This window comes from Aptenodytes patagonicus, chromosome 1 (assembly GCF_965638725.1).
Source record: "Aptenodytes patagonicus chromosome 1, bAptPat1.pri.cur, whole genome shotgun sequence".
NCBI lineage: Eukaryota > Metazoa > Chordata > Aves > Sphenisciformes > Spheniscidae > Aptenodytes > Aptenodytes patagonicus.
In genome coordinates this window covers 95,431,613-95,452,887 of record NC_134949.1, presented here as the reverse complement: position 1 = coordinate 95,452,887, position 21,275 = coordinate 95,431,613, and the positions used below count along the sequence as shown (strand labels likewise).

Here is a 21,275-nt window from a genome sequence, read left to right as displayed (position 1 = left end):
TTCTGCCTGCTGTGAAGCTGTAATTCCTGCACGTCTGTGTATTTCTGCCATCAGCAGATAAGCACAGAACCAAAGGCACAGTCAGTCATCTTCCTCTAATGACGGGTTCCCCAAGTAAAGGGCATATGCCATTATCAGTAACTCCTCCTTTTCTAGACCAAAAGAGTGATTTAATCCATACAGTCAGCATAGGGAACCAAGTGCCACATTGCAGATTTGTGCAGAAAGGTAATGGGGTGAAATTATTTCCAGTGCATGAAAACATGGCTAAAAACGTCCTTCAACCCTTTATGGGGTTTAAGAACAAGTACAAGTAAAGAAACTTTCAGTTACTGCATTAACTTAACTTGGGAAAGTGTCTATCCACAGCACATCTAGTCAATCAATACATACTTTTACAACAGGCCGAGAACAGATCTGAAAAAGCTTGCATTTTAAGAAATGCACGTACCAACAGAACTATTCGTTTCTCCTCTGTTCCCCAAAACAAACAGGAAATAATTAAAAGTAGCCAAATTCCTGACATTTTTTGGCATTTCATATAGGTATAGGTTTAGATATAGGTATTACATAGCCCACAAAAACAGTAAAATGTACCTGCAGACTCTGTTTGCAGCATTGTTGGGACTTCTCTTGGTCTTAGGTGACTAATTTCACTGCTGCTGTAACGTACGGGAGTTTCTTCATGTTCTGCTGATTTGGTCGGGAGAAACTGCTTCATTCCTTTCCACCATCCTTCAAATGGATTTAAAAAAAAACAACAACCAACCACCTAAGACTGCATATGTACTGTGTTTTAAGCTACTAGAATATTTTTACACCACAACTTATACTTTGTAGTAGCAGGTATTTGCATGACCCTAAGGTTACAAGATATTTTAATATTTTCTGGCAGACTGAAGACTCGGAGGTGAAAACATTACTCTCACCCAATCAACTTGCCTGAATGCTCCCCCTTCAAACACCTGCAGAACTGCTGCAGTCTAGGGAATCTCTCCCTGCATGTCCGTTAGCAGCAGTGCTGGGGCCACTCACCACATTAATAAACGCATAAAATACAACACGGAAAATACTAAAAAGTCAGCCATGATTCCAATTTATAAATCAAATGTTTACACAAAATTTCAGACAATCATCTCAGTTATAACTTAAGAGTACATCTATTTAATGTGGTTTCTGGCTGTTAATGTCATGTTTCTAACTCACATTGTCGAAAAAGGCTGATCAGTGAGTATTTGCAAAAACCTGAATGAAGAGGATTTTAACTTTGGTGGAAACGACAAGGAGTGACTGCGGTCACAAACGTTTTCTTGAGAGAAGGTGTAGGGAGGGTTGGTTTTGTTAGGTTCCCCAACCCTTCCCCCAGTAGCCAGAGCCATTCTAGTTTTGCTGTCCATTAACGTATTTCATTCCAGCTGCAAGAGACCATCCTGGAGGTAAAGCCCACACAACAGGAGATTCAAAACCACAGAACACCGTTTAACAAAATTTGAGGTAGCCTGTGGGAAGGGACAGAGAGAGGTTCCACAGAGAAGCGTAGCACCATTATTTTGTTACTGCATTTCGCCAAATGTCCTTTTAAAACAGACCTGCACACTGAACATTTAAATTTAAGCAAACAGGAAAAAAATCTGGCACGTCCATCATTGACGTTTAAATACAGGATATTTTGAGTCTAATATCCTAAGACAACAATGCTGTGACCTATCAGAAACGGACATGTAATAAATAAAAATAAGGCCATTAAAAGTTTCCTTGTCTAAAGGATAAGGCATATTTAAAACTGCCAGTGAGCAAACACACAGATGTGGAAATTTTCGACATGAGGACAGAGAAGTGAAGCACGGTCATACAGACAGTACAAACCCAACTGCTGCAGCAGCCGTTTATGCTGTAGCACAAGCATTTTCAGGACACTTGCTAAGTGCTGCTTTGTGGAATTGTCTGACCCCAAGTTAACGGGGTTGTCTGACCCCAAGTTAACATCCCAAGTTAAGACAGTGGGATAGAAAATATGCCTAAAAGGGGCTGCAAACAATCCTACATGCTTACTAGGGCAACGAAGACAGACAAAACTTGACAGACCTTATACACTAAGATGAAAGATTTTTTCCAGGACAAAAAAAGTACCAAATACATGATTATCAAACGTATAGAGACGTTCCTCATGAACGATTTTTCCCCTCATGTTGTATAAGTAAGAGGTTCTATACTTTGTTTACTAAAAAAAATCTGAAGCTGTAAGCTCTAACAGCAGACAAGGCATTTTCTATTTCTGAAAAAAATTCAGAGAATGAAGCAGTTAAGTCTGTCCAGAAAAGAAATTCAGTGTTCGCTGTGCCTACATCAGTTAATTAGCATTAGAGAAGCTTCCGCTAGTGGAAACTGTCTGTGTTACTGCAATCTGAAATACGCATCAAACCAAAAATGCCAAGTAACGGATTTCATAAAACCATTTTGTTACCTGCACGATCCCAGTAAGGTAGATCGTAAGTGCCCTCGGTTTTTTTCTTGCTGTGAAAAAAAAGAAAAAGGGGGTATTTTAGCTAGTCTGCTTATCGGAAGATGCATTCATTACTGCTCAGCAACTATCACCTTGGCTGTAACTGGTCCTCAAATTTAATGTCTAAGCACCAGTAACCTGGCTTGCCATCACCAGTCTGCTGCTACTGGAGAAACCAGTTTTCAGTAAAAGCACTTCTAATGAAAATAGTTACAAAAAGCTGTTTTGACTGTCCTCGCTATTCAAGTGAACATTTTCTCACAGAGAATACAATTCTGAAAAAAAATCCTTCCACGAGTGTGGACCACGTAGTTCCCGTAGCGATACATGCAGCATTTATTTCATTCCCACACGCCAGGCTAACATTCATTTAAAGCACTTTCATTAATCTATTCATTTACCGGTTTCTCCAATGCCACGCACAAACTAAGATAAGAATCAGAGTAGTGAAGACCATCACCAGCACTGGAACCAGAACTGCTGCCAATGCCACATCTGAAAGCCATTAAAGTAAGTGGTGTCAGACAGAAGAGCTTCTCATAAATCAGTTTTTAATTTGAAAATTACTTGGGTAAAGCACACAGTTTTCACGTACAGCGTCTATCACACCAGGTCCCCCAGCTAAGCTACCCTGCTGGATGCTCCCGCAGTGTAAATGTCAGTTAACATCTAGCTCTTCTACATGTATGCACAGCTGGTATTTTTGCAAGGTTTTTTCATCAAAATCAACAGGTTTGTTTTAATATAAGTAAGATTTTTCTGTTAGAACAATGTATTTTAGTATTAACAAGGAAAATCAAAAGAACCCAGGAATATGCAACCACTTAAGCTTGAACCTCCTGTAAGAAGTAAATCCCACAGTACCTTAACAGTTAACCACAATCAGCCTACGCTGGGTCTGCGTGTGACAGGAGACCATCCTGTCCCCTGCCATCCAAAGGACACGTCACCAGTGCCTACGTCTGCAGTGATCTTGCTCCCTTTTCTGACAATTTTCTTTGGTAAACAAAATGATGAAGCCAGATGCTGTTTTTCGAATTTCATGCCAACACGACTGCTCCGTAAAAGATTAGCTATTTCAAAAGTGTTTTGTCCAAAGAAATTATCAAACTAAATAACAAAGCAGTTATACCTGATTAATTCTGAAGGGAAGTCCAAGTTGCAACTTCTCCTTCTGACAAAATTTGTTCAGTAATTGAAAGCTGAGCTCAGTTTGAACAAGTTTTGAAAGATGGAACTTAGTATCTATGAGACTTGGAAGACTGGTTTTGTTTCTGCATGCAGTATGCAACTGTACACAGTTGACTCCAGTCGGCAACTGAGCACCACACAGCCGCTCGCTCACCCTCCCCACCAGCAGTGGGAGGGGGGAGAGAATCGGAAGAGCAAAAGTAAGAAAACTCGTGGGTTAAGAACAGTTTAATACTTGAAATAATAGAATAATAATAATAATAATAGAATAATAATAATAAATTGTATTGCAAAGTAAAACAACAAAAGAGAGAGAGAGAAAAACACACATACAAAAAAAAAAACAGGGAAAGGAAAAAAAAGTGATGCAACCGCTCACCACCTGCTGATGGATGCCCAGCCAGTCCCCAAGCAGTGGTCGCCCCCCCCCCCGGCCAACTCCCCCCAGGTTATATACCGAGCATGACGTCATATGGTGTGGAATATCCCTTTGGTGAGTTGGGGTCAGCTGTCCTGGCTGTGCCCCCTCCCAGCTTCTCGCTGGCAGAGCATGGGAAGCTGAAAAGTCCTTGACTAGTGCAAGCACTGCTTAGCAACAACTAAAACATCGGTGTGTTATCAACTTTGTTCTCACCCTAAATCCAAAACACAGCACTGTACCAGCTACTGGGAGGAAAATTAACTCTATCCCAGCCAGAACCAGGACAGTACCCACCATCTACGTCATGCCCAGGTCCCACACGTTCCAATACATTTCCATTAATCACCACCACTTTTCTTGTTTTTTAATATACACACACAGATATCATTCCCTTAGTCTATGGGCCATCCCTATAAAATGTCCGTTGAGTTCATTTAGTCCATGACTTTGGGGTCCATCTGTCATAACAGTCCTTCAGGGCAGGAGAGATGGTGTGTGGTGTTGCATTGTTGCATGCTGAAGCCAGTTCTGGTTCCATCATCACTGCACTTCACTCGGTTTCATCAAAGTTCATTCTTCATTAATCTGGGCAATTCTTATTGTAATACCATTGATATGGCATATAATATTATGTAGCAATTAACATAATACAGTTCAAATCATTGGCTATTCTCACCCAAAATCAAATCCCCTTGAGGTACACATCGGACTTCCCCATCCTCCCACATCACCCACCAAGTGCGCCCAGGTCGTTGAGCAGAAGCAATCCCACGGATGGGTCTGCCTCTGCCCAAGGCAGGAATAACCCAGACTGTCTTCCCCAGCATATTTTTTATGTGCACTACAGGGACTTTATCCCCTCCTACAGTACGTAAAAGTTCTGACTGGGCAGGGCCAGCTCGGTTGGCAGATCCCCTCGTGTTGACTAACCAGGTGGCCTTTGCTAAATGTGTGTCCCAATGTTTGAACGTCCCAGCACCCGTTGCTCTCAGTGTAGGCTTTAACAGTCCATTGTATCGTTCAATTTTCCCGGAGGCTGGTGTATGACAGGGGATGTGATACACCCACTCAATGCCGTGCTCCTTGGCCCTGGTGTCTATGAGGTTGTTTCGGAAATGAGTCCCTTGGCTGACTCAATTCATTCTGGGGTGCCATGTCACCACAAGACTTGCTTTTCAAGGCCCAGGACAGTGTTCCGGGCGGTGGCATGGGGCACGGGATGTGTTTCCAGCCATCCGGTGGTTGCCTCCACCATGGTGAGCACATGGCACTTGCCTTGGCAGGTTTGTGGGAGTGTGATATAATCGATCTGCCAGGCCTCCCCATATTTGTATTTCAGCCATCGTCCTCCATACCAGAGAGGCTTTAACCGCTTGGCTTCCTTCATCGCAGCGCATGTTTCACATTTATGGATAGCTTGTGCAATGGTGTCCATGGTCAAGTCCACCCCTCGATCACGAGCCCATCTATACGTTGCATCTCTTCCTCGATGGCCTGAGGTGTCATGGGCCCACCAAGCTATAAATAATTCACCCTTATGTTGCCAGTCCAGATCCACCTGGGCCACTTCAATCTTAGCAGCCTGATCCACCTGCTGGTTGTTTTGATGTTCTTCAGTAGCCCGACTCTTGGGTACATGAGCATCTACGTGACGGACTTCTACAAGCAGGTTCTCTACCTGGGCAGCAATATCTTGCCACAGTGCAGCAGCCCAGATAGGTTTGCCTCTGCGCTGCCAGTTGCTCTGCTTCCATTGCTGCAACCACCCCCACAGGGCATTTGCCACCATCCATGAGTCAGTATAGAGATAGAGCACTGGCCACTTTTCTCAGTCAGCAATATCCAAAGCCAGCTGGATGGCTTTCACCTCTGCAAACTGACTTGATTCACCTTCTCCTGCAGCAGTTTCTGTGACTTGTCGCATGGGACTCCATACAGCAGCCTTCCACCTCCAATGCTTTCCCACAAGATGACAGGACCCATCAGTGAACAGGGCATATTGCTTCTCATTTTCTGGTAGTTTATTATACAGTGGGGCCTCGTCAGCACGCGTCACCTCCTCCTCTGGTGATATTCCAAAATCTTTGCCTTCTGGCCAGTCCATGATCACTTCCAGGATTCCTGGGCGACTGGGGTTTCCTCTTCGAGCCCGCTGTGTGATCAGTGCGACCCACTTACTCCACGTAGCATCAGTTGCATGATGTGTACAGGGGACCCTCCCTTTGAACATCCAGCCCAGCACCAGCAGTCAGGGTGCCAGGAGGAGCTGTGCTTCAGTGCCAATCACTTCTGAAGCAGCTTGAACCCCTTCATATGCTGCCAATATCTCTTTTTCAGTTGGAGTATAGCGGGCCTCGGATCCTCTGTATCCCCAACTCCAAAACCCTAGGGGTCGACCTCGAGTCTCCCCTGCTGCTTTCTGCCAGAGGCTCCAGGTAGAGCCGTTCTTCCCCACTGCAGTGTAGAGCACATTTTTTACATCTTGTCCTGCCCAGACTGGCCCCAGGGCTACTGCGTGAACTATCTCCTCTTTAATTTGTTCAAAGGCTTGTCATTGCTCAGGGCCCCATTTGAAATCGTTCTTCTTCTGGGTCACTCGATAGAGAGGCCTTACGATCAGACTGTAATTTGGCATATGCATTCTCCAAAACCCACGACGCCTAAGAAGGCTTGTGTTTCCTTTTTGCTAGTTGGTGGAGACATGGCTGTTATTTTGTTGATCACATCCATTGGGATCTGATGACGTCCATCTTGCCATTTTATTCCTAAAAATTGGATCTCCTGTGCAGGTCCCTTGACCTTACTTTGTTTTATGGCAAAACTGGCTTTCAGAAGGAGTTGGACTATTTTCTTCCCTTTTTCAAAAACTTCTCCTGCTGTGTTGCCCCACACAATGATGTCATCAATGTATTGCAGGTGATCTGGAGCTTCGCCCTGTTCCAGTGCAGTCTGGATCAGTCCATGGCAAACGGTGGGGCTGTGTTTCCACCCCTGGGGCAGTCGGTTCCAGGTGTACTGGACACCCCTCCAAGTGAACGCAAACTGTGGCCTGCACTCCGCTGCCAAAGGGGTTGAGAAAAACACATTAGCGACATCAGTTGTGGCATACCACTTGGCTGCCTTTGACTCCAGTTCGTATTGAAGTTCTAGCGTGTCCGACATGGCAGCACTCAGCGGCGGCGGCACTTTGTTCAGGCCACGATAGTCTACTGTCAGTCTCTGCTCTCCATTAGACTTCCGCACTGGCCATATGGGACTGTTAAAGGGTGAGCGAGTCTTGCTGATCACTCTTGGCTCTCCAGTCGATGAATCACCTCATGAATGGGAACCAGGGAGTCTCGGTTGGTGCGATATTGCCACTGGTGCACCGTGGTGGTGGCGATCAGCATCTGTTGTTCTTTGACTCTCAGCAACCCCACAACAGAAAGGTCCTTCGAGAGACCGGGCAGGGTGGACAGCTGTTTAATTTCCTCCGTCTCCAAGGCAGCTATACCAAAAGCCCACCAGTACCCTTTTGGGTCCCTGAAATACCCTGTCCTGAGGTATTCTATGCCAAGGATGCACGGAGCCTCTGGGCCAGTCACAACGGGGTGCTTCTGCCACTCACTCCCGGTTAGGCTCACTTCAGCCTCCCATACAGTTAGCTGTTGGGATCCCCCCATCAATCCAGAAATACAGATGGGTTCTGCCCCTGTACAGCTTGATGGCATTAGGGTACACTGTGCACCGGTGTCTGCTAGAGCCTTATACTCCTGTGGGTCTGATGCGCCCGGCCATTGAAAACACACAGTCCAGTAAAGCTGGTTGTCCCTTTCTTCCACCTGGCTGGAGGCAGGGCCCCTCTAATCCTTGTCATAGTATTTGTTTCTCACTTCTTGTAAATATGAGTCAGAAGTTTCTTCATTAAGATCAGAAGTGAGATCAGCCCTTCTACTCTGTCTGGGGAACTGCCCGCTGGAAACCGGAGCAGCAATTTTCCTGGAAGAACCCCTCTCTGTGATTGTTTTCCCTTGCAACTCACGTACCCGTGCCTCTAGGGCTGAGGTAGGTTTTCCATCCCGCTTCCTCATGCCCTCTCCATAGTCACGCAGGTAAAACCACAGGGTGCCCCATGGTGTGTAGCCACTATATCCTCTCTCTTGAGCAGAAGAACACTGCTCATAGTCGAGATACTGGTCCGTACAGGTGGGGAGTAGGACCTATCCTCTTCGAGTTGCTGGACCTTCCGGGACAGTTTCTCCACAGCCGAGATGAGGGAGGAAGAGAGACTTTCTTCGTATTGCTGGAGTTGGCCAGCCAATTCATCCACCGTTTGTTCCTCTCTGTCTTCCAGGTCATCACTGCCAATGAGTTGGCATACGACAGTGGTGCACTCCGTACAAAATTCTGCCACGTGGGTCGCGTGCACCTGACTTCATCTGGATCTTTGGAGAACTGCTTGTTGCTCAGGTCACCATAAATCACCTCCAGCACAGCTAATTCCCTCAGATACTGGATACTTCTCTCCATGGTGGTCCACCTGCCTGGGTGACATATAACATCTTCCTTGAAGGGATACCTTTCCTTCACGCCTGACAGGAGTCGCCTCCAGAGGCTGAGGACTTGTGCCCCTTTTCTAATAAATTTCTCAATGCCTCCATCCCTAGAAAGGGATCCCAGCTGCTTGGCTTCCCTACCCTCTAATTCCAGGCTACTGGTCCCATTATCCCAGCATTGGAGCAGCCAGGTGACAATATGCTCGCCTGGACAACGGCTGAAATCTCTTCGCATATCTCGCAGCTCACTCAGGGTTAGGGATCGGGTGGTTACCGCCTCATCTATGAGTTCTTCCTCCTCTTCCTCCCCGAGCAGCGGCCAGCTCTCCTCCTCCTCTTCTTGTGATAGCCCTACTCCAGGGTAGTCTGCCTCATCCATTTCTTCCTCCTGCGCCCTTTTAGAAGAAGCTTCTTCCTCCCTTACTAAATGAGCTGACTTCTGCTTCCAAGATTTCTTCTTGTGTACAGGGGCGACTGATACCGGCACAGGTTGGTTCTTTGGTTCAGCCGCAGGGCCTGTCGCTGGGGTTAGAGTGGCCACAGGGCCTGTTGCTGGGGTTGAAGTAGCGGCAGCGCCTGTTTTTTGTCATCAGATCCAGAGACCTTCTCTTCCCCTTGAGGGTACTGAACAGTGTTGAAGAGGGCTCGGTAGGCATGGGCCAGGCCCCAGCACGTTGCAGTGATCTGTGTCTCTCTGGAGTTGCCAGGGTGACAGCATACTTTGTCCAAGTACTTTACTAGTTTTTCAGGATTCTGCACTTGTTCAGGAGTGAAGTTCCAAAACCCTGGGGGTGCCCACTGTCCTAGGTACTTGCCCATCCTATTCCACACACCGGCCACTCGTAACTATCCAGCCTCGGGGCAGATCTCTGGGTGATTTTTTTAAATAGTTGTTTATCTCTAAACAGGAGACATAGCAATAGGAGCATGCTGGCTTGAACATCCCAAGGATATTCAAAATTCTCGAGAGCTGGTATAACTAGCCTGAAGGAGAAAGGGAGGGTGAAAAAACGGGGGAAATCATCCCCCCCGTCTTCTCCTTAGATTTGTTCTCCGAGGAGAAAAGGTAAAGAGTGTCATTATTAATAATTTCCGAGAGATGGTGCCTGCGGTACGGAGATGACAGCAATACCAAATACAAATACCAGATTAGTCTTTTTACCAGTGATATTATCGTATCATAAGCCGATGTTACACAGTACAGCAAAATGCTAATCCTGACCCATCTCCCAGAACTGATAAACAGCACTGCAGGGAACACATACTGCAAGCAAGGATTTACATAACACAACCATGCAAACAAATAAAAGAACATTGTGACCAGCGACTATTAAACGCTTATAACAAATCTATTTTAACACGCTCTGGTCAGATCTGTCATTACCTCAACCCTCATGCCCCATGTTGGGCGCCAAAAAGGACTGTTGTGGTTTGACTCCAGTCGGCAACTGAGCACCACACAGTTCCTCGCTCACGCTCTCCCCCCGGTGGGATGGGGGAGAGAATCGGAAGAGCAAAAGTTGAGATAAGAACAGTTTAATGATTGTAATAATAATAATAACAACAATAACAACAACAACAATAATAACAACGACAAAAAAAAATTGTATGAGAGAAAGAGAGAAATGGTGGGGGGGAGAGACAGGGGGGAGGGCGGGCGGGGGGAGAGAGAGAGAGACAGCCAGACAGCCAGAGGAAGGGGGAGGGGGGAAATGATGCAACTGCTCACCACCCGCTGACCAATGCCCAGCCAGTCCCCGAGCAGCGATCGCCACCCCCCCGGCCAACTCCCCCCAGGTTATATACCGAGCATGACGTCACATGGTATGGACTATCCCTTTGGCCAGTTTGGGTCAGCTGTCCTGGCTGTGCCCCCTCCCAGCTTCTCGCTGGCAGGGCATGGGAAGCTGAAAAGTCCTTGACTAGTGTACGCACTGCTTAGCAACAACTAAAACATGGGTGTGTTATCAACATTGTTCTCATCCTAAATCCAAAACACAGCACTGTACCAGCTACTAGGAAGAAAATTAACTTTATCCCAGCCAGAACCAGGACAGTATCATATATATATTTAATAACTGGTAAATATTAAAAAGATTGATAATTTGCTATAATATATTAAGTGTTGAGAAAATTTAAATTCAGAAAGCACACTTAATACATGCCAAAGTACTGTAAGGAGTTCCCGAAGAGTTTTACTGCTTAACTGTGGATACCTTTGGTTACACTTGGAGTCACTGTGGTGTTTTTTATTTCAGGTGTGAAAGTTGTTTTATCTGTCTGCAATGAAGTCTTCACTGAATGAATGAAGTCATCACTGAAGTCATCATTCTTGTCGTCATTCTTGTTCTGAGGTGGTGGTGGCATGGTGATTTTAGGAGCACGGCCTTTAGAAGAAAAGCATTTATTAAAGAAGTTTTTTGAAGTGCTAGTTTTCCGTGTTTCCTTTTCAGGAGAAGACAGCTGGAACAGTTTGCTCTAAAGCTTTTGGTCATGTTATGTAATGAGGGAAAAAACCCATGAATCAGTAACATGGAAAGCAAGTGACTGGTGTCTTTTGAAACACTTATTTTCTAAATTACCTTGTTTACGCCTAAACTAGGTATTTTCCAGGTTAAGTGTAATAACTTTGGAAGAAATTCCAAATTATCAGTCACAGAAGGATTATGCAGCTAAGAAGTACTTTCTTCTCATGGAAAATATACCCACAATGTAGTCTTTGCCAAATTATTTCACTGCTTGTCTTGCACAGTTGAAAGGTTTTCAGTTGCCTTACCTATACTAAACTGACATCCTAGCAATTCTACTTTCATTGCAATTTTCTGGTGCCATTTTAAGGGGTTAATCCTAAAAAAGCGTGCAATAATAGGTGGAATGAAATTATTGCGAACTTCCTGGTACAATTCAGTGTTCCCTTGAAATATCTAGAAAAGAAAAAAAAACAACAAGAGAGACAAACATTATGTTATACAAATGCAATAGCAACTAAGTAACAACCAATTTTGACATTTTATTTAGGAAAAATAAGCGGTGCAGAATCCTGAAAATTCACCCCAGAACAATGCTGCTGCCTACGCACCTCCACTCACTCGGCCCTATTAATATATAACTAAATAAAATACCGGGGGTGGGTGGGGGGTGGAGGGGAGGGGGGGGTGGCAGGGGTGTACGTGTATACGCACAACTACTTACTTCAGAATAAAGGTACCATGTAATATTCTCCTGATGTTCCCCAGGCAATGCCTGCTGTTAAAGAGATCTCCCATGTTTACGGCAGTGAATAATTCTAACTCAGTCCTTTCTGGTATTTTGCACTTACTCTTCAAATATATACAGCAAGCAGTTGTGACAATGTGAAAGCAGGAATTAAGCCGTGCCTTCACACAGCCTAGTAGTTTAAGCATAGTCTGTCCCGTGGATGGGCACGGCATTTATTAGAAAGCATTAAGAGACACAGTCAAGTATGTAATCACACTGTCCTCTAGCGGTCGCTGTCTACAGGGGCTGAACCGCAAGCAAAATAAAAGGATTCAGGTTCAGAATGTGAGAGCTCTCTTCAGAGCCTCATACGGAGCCACGCGGCTCTGGAAGAGAAGGGCGCAGACTTTGCATAGAGCATGAGCTAAAGCTGGTCCTTCACTGCTGGTCCTCGCACACAAAGTACTCATCAAAAATTGACAATGCAGAACAGGTTTGTCTGGTTGAAGTTCAAAACCAGTAAGCAGATAGTCACTGCATGATGCAGTGTAAGCACACTGACAAACTTACAGCCAACTACAGGTTTTGCACCGAGCTGCTTAAAACAATACAGAAAGTAGGCCCAGGGCTCCAACCCAGCAAGCCATCCCATCATCTTCTTTGGGAGGACTGGTTTGGTGTCATGTCTTTGGGTAGGAAGTGAACTGTCTCTCCATGTTAGTGCGCAGCAGTTGGGCTTTGGCTCTGCAAATGCAGCTCTTGGGTGCTACTGGAACACATGTCACCATAGAGGTGACAGTGAGTGAGTAACACGTTTGCAGATACTCCAAATCATGTTGGATGTAATGCAGAACAGAATCATGGCACTTGCCTGAAAAATAAATATTATAGCGAGTTTTCTGCTCACTCACACAACTTGGTAAACAATAAAGCACCTTGCCACTCTTCAGGACAAGCATTGTATTGTGTAACAGCTGATGTGTCTGCATTAGATGGAGCAGTCGAGAGTTTTTAGCACACTTCCGATCAATGCAGATCGCTGGTGTTTCAACCTTCATACACAAGGTAGAGATTTTTGTATTGCACTCCTGTGTTTAAGGTTTTGTAACAAAATTACTAGAATATCCCTACAGGTTTGAAAGAAAACAATTATTCCAGGAACGATCCATTCAGAAGCCCCCAAAACCCCCAAACAAGCCCAGGGACCTTTAAGGGACTCACGCCTGGGCTCCCTGATGTACATAACGTGTCTCCACTCTCAAAAGACACACAAGCCCCATTACTATTACTTACGCAGAATAATTTTGGTCTGTCCTTACATAGGCATTAATTGTCATCATGTTTGAAAGCACTGACTGATCAAATAGACACATAAGTCAATTTAGTTAGGCATGGAAAAATAAATCACTTGGTAATGTAAATGCAGTACTTCATGTTTGAGTGTATTGGTTTTTCTACATCTTAAATTAGTAGCCAGCATTTTCATTTTTACGTATCCAAGTAACACTATCAAGCTAACTGCTAACCCATTCATGATACTAAAAAGCTAGGTAAGCAAACACAAGGTATTTGCCTTGAAAGTGTACAGTTTCTGTTCTTCCCCCACTTACTGCAGTGCAGATTTACAAGCACGCAGCTCTCGGTGATATTTGTCCTGCTCTGAATTTAAGCTTATTGTTCTTAAATATACTTACTAGCAATAGATTAAATGCGAGGGCGAGTCTACTGTGTTGTTTTGGAAATAAATGAATAATACAAAGCAGTCACAGTTTGTGTGTCCAAGTAGTCACAATCTAGTGAGACGTGGCAAGAACACAGGAGACTGGGTTCCAATTTACAGCCACTTTTCCCCTAAACTAGGGCAACTTTTTTTTTTAATTTTTTTTTTTTTTTTTAAGCTGACAGGCTTGTAGCTACAGATCTCACCTGAGAATTACTTGTTTTGGTAAAGATGCAAATGAGAAGCAAAACACAGAGGTGACTCTTTGAGGGGATGCAGCCAGCCCAAATTGCTGTACTGTATCCTTGTTTGCGCTGTGCCATGCCAGTGCCCGCTACTAGAAGAAGGTGCAAGCTGCATCTGGCTACCTGAGCAACAAATGCAGAAGTTACAGATGAGGAAAACAGATGCCCAACACTGAAGTTCTCACTTCAGGTTTCTGAGGCTGAGCATGTAACAACAAAGGCAACAAGAATCGTTAACGTTGACTATTATCTTCAAGAAAGATTAACAGTAAAATAGTTCTTTACTCCAGGCTTTTATTAGTCAACCTTTTGATGTCAAGTGTTACAATAGTAACTTAACTTTACCTGCAGCTCAATACTTTTTGTTCATTTAATTTTTTGCACAAAAAAACTTGCTTCCGAGCTCAATGCAGTGCAAGTTTTTTGATAAGAAATCACTTTCTTATTCCATTTATCATCAAAGTCTCTCCGTTTGCCTCTGTGCTGTCAAACTAAACTTTTCCAACACTGCAACTTTGTCATTCTTCCTCAATTCAAGCATTTTATTCTTTTTTCAGATATAAAAATGTTAAGAAAAGCTTTTCTCGAGTACTGACAGATCTCCAGAAGCTATTTGCAAAGAGGACTACAGGAAAGCCTTGGAAAAGCTTCTAGTCTCCCGAAAAACGTTAGGGATTCCAAACATTTTTCAAAAAAACGGGGACTAGCACCTCCTGGTTTGTCTGGTGTGCAATTACGTAAGGCTCAAAGGGAGCAGCCTGCACGCATATGCATCCAAAAGCAAAGCTGTATCAAGTGAGATGATGTCAGAGGAAAAACCTGCTATTTTGAAGCCTAAGAGATTAACCATACTGAACTCTTTTTTCTGTCATTTAACTACAGCTAGTACTTCCTGGATACGTGTGGTTCTTCACGCGTTGTACCTAATGATACAAAGAGTGCAAAAAAAGATCTGTTGCCCGTAATTTCAAGCTCCACAATTTGTTTCATTTCATGAACTTGCAAGAAAAACAATATGCTCAAATTAAAAGGCAACAGCTGCAAAGGTTTTCTAAGAAAATAATCAAACTAAACATGAAGCCTAAATCTAGGTGGCTCACTAGCTGAGATTTTGTTTTATGGCCAGAAGAGGGCACTCGAAAACTAGCAAAAGATGCTGGATTTTTATCTTTTTTTTCCTTGAATACTTGATGCTAACAGTCTGTTAGTTCACGTGTAGGTTCAAGGAGATGGACCAGCCCCGACAGTAAAGTCTCCTCCTTTCAGGAAAGTTTCCTTCTGTGATTATGTTCAGTGTTCAAAAACCTCTTAATTTAACAAACAAGCTACTTCAACCTTTCACTTCATCAACAGGATGCTACGCCCTACCTTGAAACATTCTTAACCCATGGCAAACAGAAGAAAACCAAGCACAGCTAAAGAGTTACCATTCTTAAGACCCGTTTCTAAAAAGTTACCAGGTTACTAGTTACTATTGCATGTATCTAATACCACAGGCCTATGGAAGTAAGGTAAATTACATCCAAGAATTTTAAGGAAAAGAAGGAAATTCTAGTTCCAGTCAGGTTACCACGAATCTGCTCATTTTTTTAAGAAAATCTGATCTGAACCACTGGGAAGACCACGTAGGACATTAATCTTCTCATTTTTACTGTCTATTAAATACTGCAAAACTGTAAACACAGGGAAAATAAGATTATCTTGCTGCTAACATTAGGTAATTTTTCTGTGTGGCAAAGCATTTGCAATCTGAACATACCATTTCATGTTTTAAGAAAACTCTCCTCTGCAAGGGCTGTTCTACTATACAAGAAAGAAACTTCCCAGTATTTTGTCAAAAAGTAAGATTGACAGAAACATCATAAAAGATGGAAAACTATACAACCCCTAACATTTATTCTGTAACCACAAAAGGGTAAGAATGTAAACCTTAATTTTGAAACATACAACCTATTTTGAAAGAAATCTGATTATTCTTAAAGGGACGCAGTACCAGACGGCCTACCACTGACAACGGAAGTTTCTTGTATAGAATATTCCCACCCCCAAATAGTAATAATCTCTGAATTTCAGAACTGTTCAAATCCTTACATATTTGCATATTTTCATATTTTCTTCTGCATAGATGCCATTTATGATTCAAAATTACACTGAAAATGAAAGTTATTTAATGCTTCCTCACCGTACCAAAATTGGTCATATTTACAATTGTGAAATCTCCATAGAACATACCTAGAAAGTGTGTGGTATTTTTACCTTATCTTTATCCATGCCAGGTTCTCTGTATACTGTCCATTTCTGTGCATCATCACTATATAAAATTCTGTAGGCTGAGACGTAATAGTAGTACTCTGCTAAGGTTGATCCAGTAGTTATAATACCTGTGAAAATGAAGGTGCCCAGTTAGACAAAAAACTGGTACCAGTTTGTAAAAATTAATAGATCAGCTTTTGAACCCAGAGTTACGTAGTTGGAATCTCCACTGATCCAGTTACATTTCAAAAAGTTTATCTAAGGTGTCAGGGTCTGAAACTTCTACAGTGACTGAAACTTAATAATCATTTTACTTACTTTCATATTTTAATTCTCATGATATAACCTCGCTAAGCACTTTTCCCCCATTTCTTGATGGAAACGGCCTGTTCATTTGATCATGGCCCACTTCTGTCTCCAGTTGCTGAGCCAACACTACTCTTCCCCTCTTTTGTACTGCCAACCTAAAAGCACCATTGGAAGGACTGTAGCTTCCTAAAGCCGACGCTTCAGCACTGCAGAACGACTCACACAGGAAAGCTGTTTTGTAAAAGCTTATTAGCACAGGAATCAGAGGAGTAATGTAAAATCCAAATAGTCCCCAGGGAGGTAGTAACAAAGGCAGCTGGTAAACCCGAGTTGCTTAATGACAGGAAGCCAAGCTGCTGATAGCAGGGTGTGCAGCTGAGTTCACAGAGACCAACTCGTGCATTTGAGAGAGACAAACGCAAACTGACCAAAGGAAGATGCTTCACGATAGTCCTAAAGCTCTATGAAGCACTCCACCTAAAGCCACTTTATTTTTGATTTAAGTCAGATTCCAAACATGCTCATTAACAACAGCGAATCACCTCTGAATAATTAAATCAAAATAGAAAATGCTAAGGTCAGCACAGAAGATACAATAGCTGCACTGCCACTACTTAGGCTACCCCTGAGGTTAGCCCCAAAATGAAAAAGCCTCAGTGCTTCACTACTCAGCATGGGCCACATTGCAATCAACAGGAAGATGTAACCATGAGTTGGCTCACTCAACTCCCAAACTGTGAAGCAAACCATCCAGAGAGGACTGGGAAACGGCACCTCCGGCTGCCTCTTCAAATCAACACAGCCACTAAAATCATGATGGATGGTCCACCATAATCTCTGTGCAGGAGCGGAGCCTAACCCAGACTCTGGCCGCATCAGTCTGCACTGTTTGGTCCGTTTGCCGAGGGAAATCACAACAGATTGCTGCGGGGCCCACCATCCCCAACTCTCAGCCCAAGTTCCACTTCAGACAAGGAGGTGAAGGGGAGGCTGCCAGCTGGTTTACTCTGTCTGCTGCTTATCTCACACTGCACTGCAGCTGCTCCTGTCTCCACTGTTGGGTTCGCTACGGCCATGACGGGCAGTAGGGAAAACCTAGAAACGCAAGTCAGTACACCTGCATCAGAGGTACCAGTGGACTGAGCTGACTGGATGTGGATTTGCACCTCCAAGGAGACCATCAGCAGGAAAAGGGAAGCATCAAGGATCCAATAAAACCACAGGAAACGCTTCAACAAATTCTGATGGAAGAGGTGTTTTCTACTATGAAACTCCACCTGTTCAACTCCAGGCTCCTCAGTATATTAGCTAGGACATGGAACCAACTTTGCTGTAATGGTAATTAAATGTCACCTGGGCTAAGACCAAGCACTGGAAAAAAGGATGTCAGTAACAAAACTTTTTGAATGCTGCTTAAAAGCCACATCAGATTCACTTACCTGTTATTCTCTTTTCTTTATTCAAGTCAATCTGCAACCACTGATGTTCATCACTGATAAAAGCAGCCCAAGGAGGACCAACCCTTTTTAGTCTGGCATTTTCAGGTTTCCAAATGTTCACTTGTCCTGTTTGATCAGACCACTCAAGAATAGATGATGCCGTGATCTGGGCATCAGGGATTACCCCAGATTCCATCCCCAGTGTCCCATAGCAACCTGAGCAACAGAAAAGGTGACGATTCAAAATGAAAATTCAAGTTACACAATGATTTCACCTGCTTGGAGTTTAAGATTTTACATGCAAATATTAAACTGCCATCTAAATTTATTCCATAACAGCACTACCAACAAAACACACTATCTTCTGCTTTCTAACAGTGATGCTGGTCATGAGTATTCCATGATTTATGCCTGCTCAAGAGTAATGTGGATATTCTCTCAATCACCACCCACACAGGGCACTAGATGAGAAGCTTTGGGGGAGCTGTCATGGTTTAAGAGTCTGTATGGTTGATGCAGGAATGGGAAACAGACTACTTGATCATTAGTTCCTTTTTTGTGTCTACGTAACTTCTTGTTTTTTAAACCCACCTCAGTATCACAATGCTAATTCGAACAATACACCAAAGCACACAGGAAGCCATGTCATAATCCTGGCCTTGAGCTCAAACACATCCTTGAAATTAGTTGTATTTTTTTGGTCACCATTCTTCCTAAAAGTTTCTTCCCATGTCGCTTTCTGCTGATGGCTAAAAAACATCTCCTGAATTCCTGGCTAAATTTCCTTGTGGCTAGTTGATACCCATTTGCTCTTTGCTAAAATCTTGTTCTGTAGTGCCAACAGTTTTCCCCTCTCACATGGGTATTCCCCAGATGTATCAGTAGAGAGCAATCTTTGCCTTCAGTCAGCCAGCCTGAACAACCCAGCCGTTTCCCTTTTGCTATGAGCTCCCCCTCTCCCTGCAGGTGCCCCTGCAGCCCTCCTCTGCACCAAGGTCCAGTGCTCATCCCTCAAGGGAGGCACAGGTGGCAAAGCCCATGTGCGACTGGATCCCAGAGAAAGCCTTGCCAATGTCCTGTGTGATGGCATTAATAGTTCATTGTCTCTACTGGACGTACTTCGCCTACTACAGCACAGGATCACATTAGCACTTCACTAACCGAATCCTTTCCCTCATCCGTCATTTCCATCTAACATGCTGCCAGTTTGAAGCAGAAATGCCTCAGTCTCTACGTACCCGACCTTATACTTTTTGCTCTGTGATTCTTCAATTAATTTCTATTACTCAAGTCTCAAAGTCAGCCAGGTCTTCCTGTACAAATAGTTTCATCTTCCTCTGCACTGACCACACCTCTAGCATTAGTAACACACTCCTCTATTTTGCACCAACTCATGAAACCAACTACTATGGAAGACCCACACTAGTAACTTCACCACAGTCTGATAAACCTCATTTGAGCATACTACGGAGTCCTCTTTTTCCTTCAGTTAACTCCTAGGCCACCCAACTACTACATACATTTTAATCTAGACCTGCAACTCGTCTCTAGCTTATTCAATAATTTGTCCCATGTCACTGAAATCCAGATAGTCTAGAGCAGCATTTTGTCCTATCTCTTCATATTCCAGGCCATTTAATTACTTTCATGTACACTTTCAGATCACATTCTGAAAGACAAAAAACTCCAACAAACCCTGCCTCGATCACTGTGTTTAATATTCTCCATGCATAAGGTCACCAGACGTGCAATTCCTTCTTCCAGCTCTTGCAGAGGTCTGGGAGGGAAATTATTTGAATATTATGTGGATTATATTTTCTAATTTTTGCTTGTTTGTATATATTTCCATCTCCAAACACTCCTGCCCAACAGATTCCTGCCTTTATATCCCCATTCAGCATCACTTTTATTTATATATTAGGAAGAGTATTTGTTTACTTTCGAGGAGTATGTGTATGATTCCCCCCCCCCTTTTTTTTATATTGTTATTAAAACAGTTAAAGAGACTAAGGGAAGGCCACTGTCTTCGCAATACTTCCAACATCCATTCAAAGATGGCACTTAAAGTGACTTACAGAAAAGCTAGCTTCCATTTAGAAAAGTACAGCTAATGTAGGTGAAAAATGGGTAATTGATAGAAAGTAAAAACATGCAAAGCAGTAAAGCTTTAGAAAGGGGCAACACCTGTTATACCAATCAGTAACGTGGTACACATTTGCAAAACAAAACATGGCAGCCAAGAAGGAACACAACTGACACACAGAGCAAGGCCCAAGAGGTGCCCTTCCAGAGCAGGAGAGACAAGTAATTTATCACATAGCATTCAGTTGCAAGATTATGGGAAGAAAAAAAGTAAAAGGGGGTGGAGAAAGTTGAGGAATCATTTTGGGATTTCTGCGAGCTTTCTTAGTGGGCAACAAGGAAAGAGTAAGGAGTAAACCTGGAAAAAAACTAGAATGCACAGTTGTTACAAATAAAGAGCATCTCTTAAGCACCCAGCTCTGCTTTAGCAGTGTGTTTAAAGTATGGGAGTCAAGTCACTTTAAACCAGACTATTATAGAGGAACAACAGAAAGAATCTTTTTCTGCAGATAAGCAAGGCTTACTTTATACATCACTGTGTCTATAAACATACGATGATTAATCATCAAAATGACATAGTAAAACAATTCAAAAATATGCATTACTGAGGAATGCAGTAAACAAAACTCTCACTAACTAGAACAAAAATTAAGAAATAAAATACCTGCATACTTATTTCTACTCACAAAATTTGTATGAAAGTATCAACATGTAATACGTGATAATGCTTACCACTCGTCTTAAATGTGAAGAGACTTGTAGATAACGGTCCCCTGTAGAGAACAAAAGATGATGTTTTTTGTGGTAGTCAGTGAGGAAAACTGAAACAAACTGTCTTCGATTTACTTTTCTTGTCTGACTGCTTGCCACTGAAACCTATGCACATATGCCTAAACAAGCACTTCACGATTAAAGTAACACTTCCTGTCACCAAGTTGCAGCGCTTTCAGTACGAACACCTTTTCAACTGAAATCTAGTCCAGAGATACTATCTGAGTTAAAGGCTTTCAAACAAACATCTGCCCAGCAAAACGCTAGGCTTCATTAAAATGCTTCCCTTTTAAATTAAGCTAATCATAATAACAAGAATCAATCTCCTCTGATTGCTTTCATTCCTGGGACTTCTGAGATAAAATGACAAGTTACACTCTCTCCCCTGCAACTAAAAAGTTGCCGTTAAATTATTGTTTTTCCACAGACCATTACGAATTTATGGTCATGCCATGCATTTAGGAAGATAAAACCTCTTTGCAGAATTTGGAAAATTAATCTTTATGATCTAGAGGTTAAAAATATCTGGTAAAACAATGACAGCGTGGCAAAAGAGCATGGTGAGAACCTGTCCATGGAACACGTAGCTCCACTAGCTGAAATTAATC

General features: G+C 43.2%; 1 protein-coding gene across 1 annotated transcript in view; it reads right to left on the bottom strand.

The window, feature by feature from the left end:
* DCBLD2 (discoidin, CUB and LCCL domain containing 2) overlaps positions 1-21,275 on the bottom strand; it is a 57,486-nt gene that overhangs the window by 3,725 nt on the left and 32,486 nt on the right. Inside the window, exons 7-14 of the mRNA XM_076349708.1 lie at positions 20,629-20,669; positions 17,815-18,030; positions 16,070-16,194; positions 11,427-11,574; positions 10,867-11,037; positions 2,905-2,998; positions 2,465-2,514; positions 598-735 (exon numbers count right to left, since the gene is read on the bottom strand). Coding sequence (XP_076205823.1) covers positions 598-735; positions 2,465-2,514; positions 2,905-2,998; positions 10,867-11,037; positions 11,427-11,574; positions 16,070-16,194; positions 17,815-18,030; positions 20,629-20,669 — 983 coding nt within the window. The remainder of the gene's footprint in view (positions 1-597; positions 736-2,464; positions 2,515-2,904; positions 2,999-10,866; positions 11,038-11,426; positions 11,575-16,069; positions 16,195-17,814; positions 18,031-20,628; positions 20,670-21,275) is intronic.